Source organism: Genypterus blacodes, unplaced genomic scaffold, assembly GCF_046128005.1.
Source record: "Genypterus blacodes isolate CSIRO-AG114 ecotype Tasmania unplaced genomic scaffold, CSIRO-AGI_Gbla_v1 ptg000401l_1, whole genome shotgun sequence".
Classification (NCBI taxonomy): Eukaryota; Metazoa; Chordata; class Actinopteri; order Ophidiiformes; family Ophidiidae; genus Genypterus; species Genypterus blacodes.
This window is the reverse complement of record NW_027467176.1, coordinates 564,639-573,594: the sequence shown is the minus strand read 5'-3', so window position 1 is coordinate 573,594 and position 8,956 is coordinate 564,639. Positions and strand designations below refer to the sequence as shown.

The window sequence follows — 8,956 nt, the reverse complement described above, 5'->3', positions numbered from 1 at the left end:
TGGGGAGGGTGGGGTCTCACTTGGATCCACTGACGTAGTCGCCTGTGGCAGTGACTTTTAACAGAGGCGCAGTGTGTGCGTGTGTGTGTGTCTGCGTGTGTGTGTGAGGGCAGGAAAAAGTGTTTTGCTACTGATATAAAGCGACAAAAAAGCGGATGAGGAGGTTTGTGACGAGCGTTGCAACTATACATGCAATGCTGCTTCAAGCCCGAGTGGAGTGTGTGGAATGAGCGCAGTTGGTGTCCAATCACATCCAAGGCAGCAACCAGTTGTTGGTGAGCGTCAGGTGAACATTGGGTTCTTCTCCCGGATTACACACTCCAAAGTGGACGCGTCTCCAGCAGCGATATGACCGGAGCATCTGCGCCCTGACGCGCCGGCCGGTGTGTGTGCATGTTGGATCAGCGTGTGTGCGTGTGTGTGTTTGGACTGTATAGTATGAAGCGCCATGGCTTGGTGTGACCGCGGGGTTCAAACGCTGCTGGCCACAGTGGGGGCTTTTGCTGCCTTCAGCCTGATGACCATCGCCATCGGCACGGACTACTGGCTCTACTCGCGGGCGTACATCTGCAACGGTACCAATGCCACAGACGAGACGCAGCCGCAGCCCAGAACCAAGAAAGGCGACCTCACCCACTCCGGGCTGTGGAGGATCTGCTGTATCGAAGGTGAGTCCGCTCCAACACTCCAACACGTTTTACGCACGGAAGCAGGCATCTCTGCTGGGTAATTCATCCCTCATAAGCTTCATATATCTGTGTGCTTTTCTTAAATACTTTCCACTCTCACACCTTAACTGATGAGGATGTTTAGTTGTCTTTACGCGCGGACATTTGAGCGCACAGGAGGACTCACTCACTCCCTTTGCGCACAACAAACCTATTCATCCTTAGCTGGAAACTCTCGGGGAAAATGACATAAAAAGGTGAAAAAAGTTATTTTAACCGGGATGTGCAGAGAGACAAAAATGTTCAACTACCCATCGACTATTGGACCACTCGATCAAATCTGCATCATTGTCTGCAAAAGAATGCGCTGCCACGGCGTGTCTGAGTCCATACACACACTTATATGCAGTGGATGGCAGGGACTGTGGTCTACTTTCATTCATGCCTTCATTGTATGCGATGATGTTGCTTGGCAACATCACTGAAATTGCTATGGAAACATGCCCAGTGATTTAAAAATAGATGACTCTGAGTTCACGTCATGTCCAAGCAAGGTGTCCAAATTCATTTGTTGCAGGTACAAACTGTGGCAAAGGTCCCCTGGTTCCCCTTTCCATCATTCCTCGGAAGCGTTTTTATTACATTTTAATAATGCTTTTGATTTTCCCTGAGGGCTGTCCGCTGGTTGTGACGTCACATTTCTGAGGCAAACAGATATTCATTCATTGACCAATCTGCCCCTCTGACCACCACCTGACTTCTCCTCTAAGCTATCAATGGCTGAGTCGCTGTGACTAATGCATGAGCTCACACACGTCTATCATCAGGCAGTGACTGATTGAAACTGCCACACACACACACACAACTACATCAGTTATTATTATATCCATAAGCCAGATGCTGTACTTTCAAAGAACCCATATTTTAACACTCTTTCTTTCTTTCTTTCTTTCTTTCTTTCTTTCTTTCTTTCTTTCCACCCATGGTGCTTCCTCTGGCTTTATGACACTTTTATGAGGAGTGTGTTTGTCTCTGTCTGTGACACGGACACAATTTAATCTTTTGAGACTCTAGAGAGATGAAGAAATGAAGAGATGAAGGCATGACATGAAACAACAAACGTCATTCATGTGTCAAGGAGGATTTTCGATCAGTGATTTGAAGTAAACAACCCAGTGACAGTGACAGTAGAGAGCCTGGATTGAGGCTGATGAGTTTGCGAGACAACGACCCTCTCTCTCTCTGTGCAGCCACAGGTCTCTTCCTCAGCAGTACTCGGTCCGATTCTTCTCATTTCCAGTGAGAGCAATAGTTTCAGTCTTGTGCCGCCCGCTTGAAACTATACAAGCTGCTGGATGGTGATGTTGTCATGGAGACTCATAAGTATAGAGGAGAAGCCGAGGAAGGGAAGGCTCAGCCCTCCCCACCCCTCTGGTCATCGTGACAAACACACTGCCTTATTGACGGGGACAGCTCTGTGTGTATCACAGCTTCTGGGGGGGAACATCGCCACGTTTGGCCCAACAGATTGCAGCCGACGACACATATTTGTCTGTGCGGCGCCACGTTCTTGTGACACTCGTCGTCGTTTCCCTTCCCGGACCACATAATGAATGTGTTGTAGTGTTTCTCGTCACCTGCTCCTTCACTGGAGGCTGAGATGACATTTAAGAAGCGTGGAGGAGTGCAATGAATGCGGCTTCTTTATAATGAGGTCACCGCTACCTTCAATTAAGGAGTCCTTCACATTTCCCAACAGCTTTATCCACATTTTAATACAAAAAATCACTGTTATCATAAATTATCCAGTGCATCTAATAGGCATCAGATCTGGCACAGTGACTCCAGTGACTGAAACAATTTGCTGAATAAACCAATTAGCTAACAAAGCAAGGGGAGGAGGCGTAAATGAGGGTGAAGACAGAGAAGGTGGGTGTTCACAGGTGTGTGTGTGTGTTAGTGGGATTTATGTCAGGGGGCACTATGTCATCCCCAGCATGCTCCACAAGTGTGTAATTAAAACGCAACAACTGAAAAGCCACGCAGGGCAGCAATTAGCTAGCAAACCAACTTTCACTTCGGGCTCTGTACGTTCTTCTCCTCCAGCTGATGTGACCTCACTCTTTTCATTCCTTCACAGGTTGAACTGCTCCATTATCTGCAGTCTTTTGTCTGGCTTATGACTGCCTCTGCTATTCTCTTTTTTTAATGAATCTCTGTCATTCCCAACGCTCACCGTATCCCCCTCCCCTCCTCTACACTCCCCTGCTCTCCTCTCCTCTCCTCTCCTCTCCCCTCTCCTCTCCTCTCCTCTCCTCTCCTCTCCTCTCTTCATCATCTTGGACTGTACAGGTTCAGCAGTCGTCGGCAAAGTTTCAAAAAGGACCAAATTGTAAATAAAAGTAAAAGTAGTATACCTTTTTGTTCTTTTTGTGCCGGTACAAAGTGGAACGTCATTATCACCATGGCGACAGACATCATATGTGAATCTGGATTTCTTCTATCAAACCAATACGGACGCATTTTAATTTCCAGCCTTCCCAGCAGACGACATTGTGGTGACACATCTCAGTTTCAGTCTAGCGACGTGGATACTTATGCTCGCTCTACCCCAAACAGAGCCGCGAATGAAAAATAAAACTGCAGCCTGGTGATGAATTAATGAACCAACTGTCGGCTCCATCCACACACAATCGCCAAATTCATCCTCATTGAATCAGACATGTAGGTTCTTTGGAAAGATTACACAGATGCTTTTATGTTCTATTCCGGCATTCCCTGCATGTCTGTGTGTGTTTTCATATCAAGATGCAGACACACTCGTCCCCCCTTGCTGTGCCCACACTCTTCATCACAGATCTAAAAGCAACAAGGTTAAGAATTAATGGCAAAACAGAGCAAGGTGTTGTAACCGATTGTGCAACATACAACACATCTCAATGAAGCAAAAATGCAAAATTAACGTCAGCATTGATTGGTTTATTTAACAATGTATCTCCAGAGCGTTTGAGGTGTGAAGCTGGAGGAAGTGGGGGGCGCGAGCATAGCGCTGGGGGCTCCGCTCCTCGTTTCTGTGATGTGATATACTGCACTGCTGGAGACACAAGAGAGCCGGCGAGTGTTAAACTGGATTTGGGGCGACGCCATTGGTGTATTCCACCGAGGCCTCTCCCTTATTGGCTGAGCTGTGATAATTCCAAGTAATGACGACGTACATCATCCTATCGCCGGTGGCACCGCTGCTGTGACAGCTGTGTGTGTCTGTGTGTGTGTGTGTGTGTGTGTGTGTGTGTTGTGGGGTTGATTCCTGGGAGGATCTGTCTGTGAGTTGTTGAGTATCAAAATACAACGAAGACGTCAAAATCATCCTTGTGAGATTGTTTATGTAAATGAGCTTATTAAAGACTAACAGGGGTTGCCATGGAGAAGAGGAGGATGAGATGCTCAGCATGGGGCTTTGCTATTCAAGACAAGCTCAGGGAATTCATGCACACCCGTGTAAACTGAGTCTGAACTGGTTAAGCACCAGCATAGAAAATAATGACACACACACACACACACACACACACACACACACACACACACACACACACACAATCCCCTCTTCAAACCTCACACACATCCCCCTGTTGAGTGTTATTGATAAGTATGCTGTGTGTCTGATCGTCCATTTGTCTCTGTTCGGCTCACTCTTATATGCCAACTATCTCATCCAGCTCGCTCTACCCTTCCCATTTCTCTCTCACACTGCCTCCATGCTTTCTCTCTCTCCTCCTCCCTTCCACTCCAACCTGTCCTCCTATCCTCTTATTTTCATCCCCAATCATTACCTTCCTCCCTGTGCTTTTGTTCTTTCATTTCCTTGTACCTCCCCCACCCTCTGTTTAATCTCTGCTCTCTCCCTCCTTCCTTCCAACCCTGCTACTTAATAATCAGACGTTATTTCATTTTGAAAAGGGTCCATGTGACAGCAGTTCACACACACACACACACACACACACACACACACACACACACAAACTAAATTTAGATATTCAGGTGATAACTGTCACTCATAAATCACACGGCCTCAGCTTCTAATCAGATTCCCAGTGAGTTGCAATATTGCTGTCTAGTGCTCCAACCAAACCAACACACACAAACAAAGAAGAAGATAGAGGCATCCGACCGGCTGGAGCTGGAGCTGGGACAGAGGATGGAGAAATTGAAGGAAAAATAAGAAGAAGGAATTAATAAGATTTGCAGACCAGGTGCATAAAAGCCCTGAACTGTTTCACATTTCACACACACACACACACACACACACACACACACACACACACACACACACACACACACACACACACACACGTACAACAACCTCTAAAATTGCAGCAGAATCAATTAACAGCCTAGCAAAGGTGTTTGTTATTGACATCATGGCGTAACCGCGTGTGCAGGGTGTGTGTGTGTTCTTGTCTCCTCACAAGGCACAAAGTCTCACATCGCTGCTTTAAATAGTCCGTAGCCCTTTTTCCCATCGGTGACTAGACACAGAAACTTGTGCTCCATTTCCACCGACTGATTTGATGCTAATTAATTTGATGTCCTTTATTAGGCAGCAGACCTAGTTAACGGAGGCGAGCGTGCTCCTTAAGAGCTGCGCCACAGACCGCCACGCTTGTGCTGTTCGCCCTCGTGCCCCCCCCCCAAGGAGACGGAGCTGACAGGTGTCCGTCCGTCATCAGGGTTTGTTGTTTACGCTCGGCGAGGCCTCTTCTTCCTCTTCTGCTCTTTTTTCAGCTTTGTTTTCGAGGTAGACTGGAGAAAAACCCTGTAAGCCTGGCAGAGATTGACAAAAGAACTCAACCGAGGCCTCATAAGTTTGTTTACCCGACACCGGGATGCGCACAAACACAAAGATTGTATCCATGTAACATTCATATTACACCTCCAGGGACATCTGTGTGTCTGCGCTTGTTTGTCTGTCTGTCAGGAGGAAATCTCAGAAATCTATTGACGGATTTCAGTGAAAGTTGTTGGGCAGGGAAGCCACGTTGAGCTTTTGCCATCAATGGACCTGATGGTGGCGCTGTAACAACAATAGTTAGAGTGAATAGTGAATAGGATCATGTAGAAGGACATTGGACAGGCTTGCACGCTCTTTGATGTCTCAGGTGCGTTCTCTCTCTCTCTTCCAAACCTAAAGGATGGAAACTCGAATTGAATTAAGTGGTTGTTACAAGCAGAATGAGTGACGTGGTGGGGAATTTCATATCTGTCATTGTCAATGAACATCAGCATCATCACCGCTGCAGCATGTGCCCCCCCGCCCCCCCCCCCCCCTCCCCCCCCCCCCCCGGCCCCCCGCCCCCCCATTCTCTCTAGAAAAGGTGTCGTTTACACTCCTGCACAATTATGGCTGGAGGCTTCGCTCGCCATGTCTCTCGCTCTCTCGCTCACCGTGTCTCTCGCTCAAACTCTCGCTCGCTCGCCCGCCCGCTCACCTCTCCATTCTCCCTCTCCATCCATCTCACTTGGCATTCAAAGCTCCTAGCACACGATCCTTTTGTTGTACAAAATGGGCTCGGTGTTGCGCGTACTACTCTAAATAAGCCTCTCACCTGAGCGGGATTGAGATATAGTGTAAACCACAAGCTTCCAAATCCCTAATGCATTCTTAATAACACCGCTGTGCCTCCATGTGTGTGTGTGTGTGCACACTGATCGACGAAGCAGAAACTAACCCTCATGACTCTGGATTCATACATGTGCAGTCAGCTGTGATACACACAAGCTGGGAGCTCATCAACAACAGCCATCATCATCTGGATCCATATGTGCTTTAAAGAAGTGGAGGTTAAAGGTTGAAGGAGGTTAACATCGCTGAAATTCCCTCTTTAAACGATCCATAACACTCTTTAATGCCAAGGTGATGGAAGCCACGAAGCGAGTTTTATATATTTACTCCCTAAGAGCCTGACATTCCTTCCTTTGTGTTCCGCTGCTTTCTTATCGAGCGGCGGCACTTACAAGGCGTGAAAGGTCACCAGGGGTCACGGGAGATGTGACTTCCTCTGCCCATTCACAGAGACGGAGTGGAGGAGCTGCAGATCTCCACTGAATCAGGACATTTTTAATCCAGCTTGTCTCCAAATAGGATGCTCATATCGTTTGCATCATGTGTCCAAGTTGATACTTAACTTGTCTCGTGTGTGTGTGTGTCTTCATCCCTGCAGGCATCAATCAAGGCAGCTGTTACAGGATCGACCATTTCCCGGACGACAACGACTACGACACAGACAGCTCTGAATATCTGCTGCGTAAGTGCGGCTCTTCCTCTTTGTCTGTCATTATTAACTCTCTGCTTTGACTCGTAGGGACGAGCAGGTAGGATCTCATTGTCTGCGACTGAGATGGAGGTCTTATTAGCTTGTCAGAGAGATGGATAAAGTACAGAATGAAGGGGAAGGCGGCGGACTAATTCAGCTTTTTAAAGACACAGCGCTCCATCACAGGCGTTAGCGAGCGATCACACCAGTCTAAGTCGTCATGTCTGGTTGGTGTTCTGACAGGAGTTTTATCGCTCATCACCGCGGGAGACAATGTCTTGCAAATGATTACAAAGCAATTAGATGGTCATTACATGGACATTAGAGATGGGCCTGCCAAGCCCATCTGCGTGTGTGTGTGTCTCTGAAACCCTTCAACCTCATCTTAGATATAAAAGCAACTCACTCATTCATTAGATTCCAAATTCACTCACTGGACGATCTGTTCTTGTTTCCGTCTCATACGTCAACAAGAACAAAGAACGCAAAGTTTCTACAGATGAAAAAGCTCCTCAAGATGACGCGGTGATTCATTTTAGCCACGGCCAAAGCTTACAGTAAGGCCAGGCACACCTCCAGCAACGTGGGAGCTCTCCTCAGATCTGTGGATCTTTGTCACGACAAGATCCCAGCGTGCCAAAGAAACCACGGTGTTGTTCCGCAAATGGATGAGGGAGAGAACGAATCAGCTGGCAAATGAAGATACAAATGAATGTGAATGTTTTTTATCCATCTTAGACCTTTGTTGTGAGCGCCGTCCTCTCCTGTGTGTGTGTGTCACTGCAGGTATAGTCCGAGCCTCCAGCGTCTTCCCCATCCTGAGCACGGTCCTGCTGATGCTGGGGGGTCTGTGTGTGGGTCTGGGTCGAGCCTACAGCAAGACTAACAACGTCCTCCTCAGCGCCGGCATTCTCTTCGTGGCTGCAGGTGAGCCGTGCAGTGAGACCGCGTTCACCCGAAGGCGCAACCGTGTGAGGAGTGTGTGTGTCTGTCTGTTCTTCCGTCTCAGTCGCTCTGTTTCTGCTTCATCAGGTCTGAGCAACATCATCGGCATCATCGTCTACATCTCCAGCAACGCCGGAGACCCCAGCGACAAACGCGACGACGACAAGAAGTACACCTACTCCTACGGCTGGTCCTTCTACTTCGGCGCCCTCTCCTTCATCGTGGCTGAGACCGTCGCCGTGCTCGCCATCAACATCTACATCGAGAAAAACAAGGAGATCCACTGGAAGGCCCGGCGCGAGTTCATCCGATCGCTCTCTTCCTCTTCCCCGTATTCTCGGATTCCAAGCTTCCGCTACCGCCGGCGGACGTCGCACTCCAGCTCTCATTCCTCAGAGGGGTCGCGGGAGAACTCGCCGGTGGGCGGCCTGAAGGGGGCGGCGCTGCTCGGCGGGCCCTTGGACGAGCTCTCCATGTACGCGTTGGCGAGGGACAGCGTGACCGAGAACGCTTACAGCCCCGAGCACGAGGCAGCGGCCGAGTTCCTGCAGGTTCACAACTGCTTTCCCAACGACCTGAAGGACGGAGTCAACCGCAGGACCACGCCCGTGTGAGGGACGCAATGATGATGTAATATGTGGGCTGACCTGACCTGGAGAGCTCGACTATCCTGACTATCCTGACTGAAAGGACAACAAGGAGAAGAGAGCAGAGTTTTGCACCGAAGACGAGCTCCGATTTGAACAGAGCTCACTTCACCCTCACGTTTCCCTCGCTTTTCCAGTGTAGTTACCCGTGTACGTGTCGTCGGCGGTTTCGGATGCGTGTCGCCTTTCCATTGTGTCAAACGTGTTTAAAAGAGCAGCGTGTTGATCTCGTGTACCTATCGCCCAAACTTGCGAGTGAGGTGAAGCGTTAAGCCGTGAACGATCTAACAAGGTGCTAAATCCAAATTCACTCTCCGACTTTTTTTATTCCGTTTGCGTGTGTGCCGTCGTCGTGAACTTGCGGATTTGTACAGCTTAACATCTT

At 48.6% G+C, this 8,956-nt stretch overlaps 1 protein-coding gene across 1 annotated transcript; it reads left to right on the top strand.

Moving 5' to 3' along the window:
- Window positions 1-448: 448 nt before the first annotated feature.
- LOC142989327 (voltage-dependent calcium channel gamma-4 subunit-like) lies at window positions 449-8,538 on the top strand. Its single transcript, XM_076138803.1, has 4 exons — window positions 449-668; window positions 6,887-6,970; window positions 7,766-7,906; window positions 8,012-8,538. The coding sequence occupies exons 1-4, from the start codon at window positions 449-451 to the stop codon at window positions 8,536-8,538; spliced, it is 972 nt and encodes a 323-aa protein (XP_075994918.1).
- Window positions 8,539-8,956: the final 418 nt, after the last annotated feature.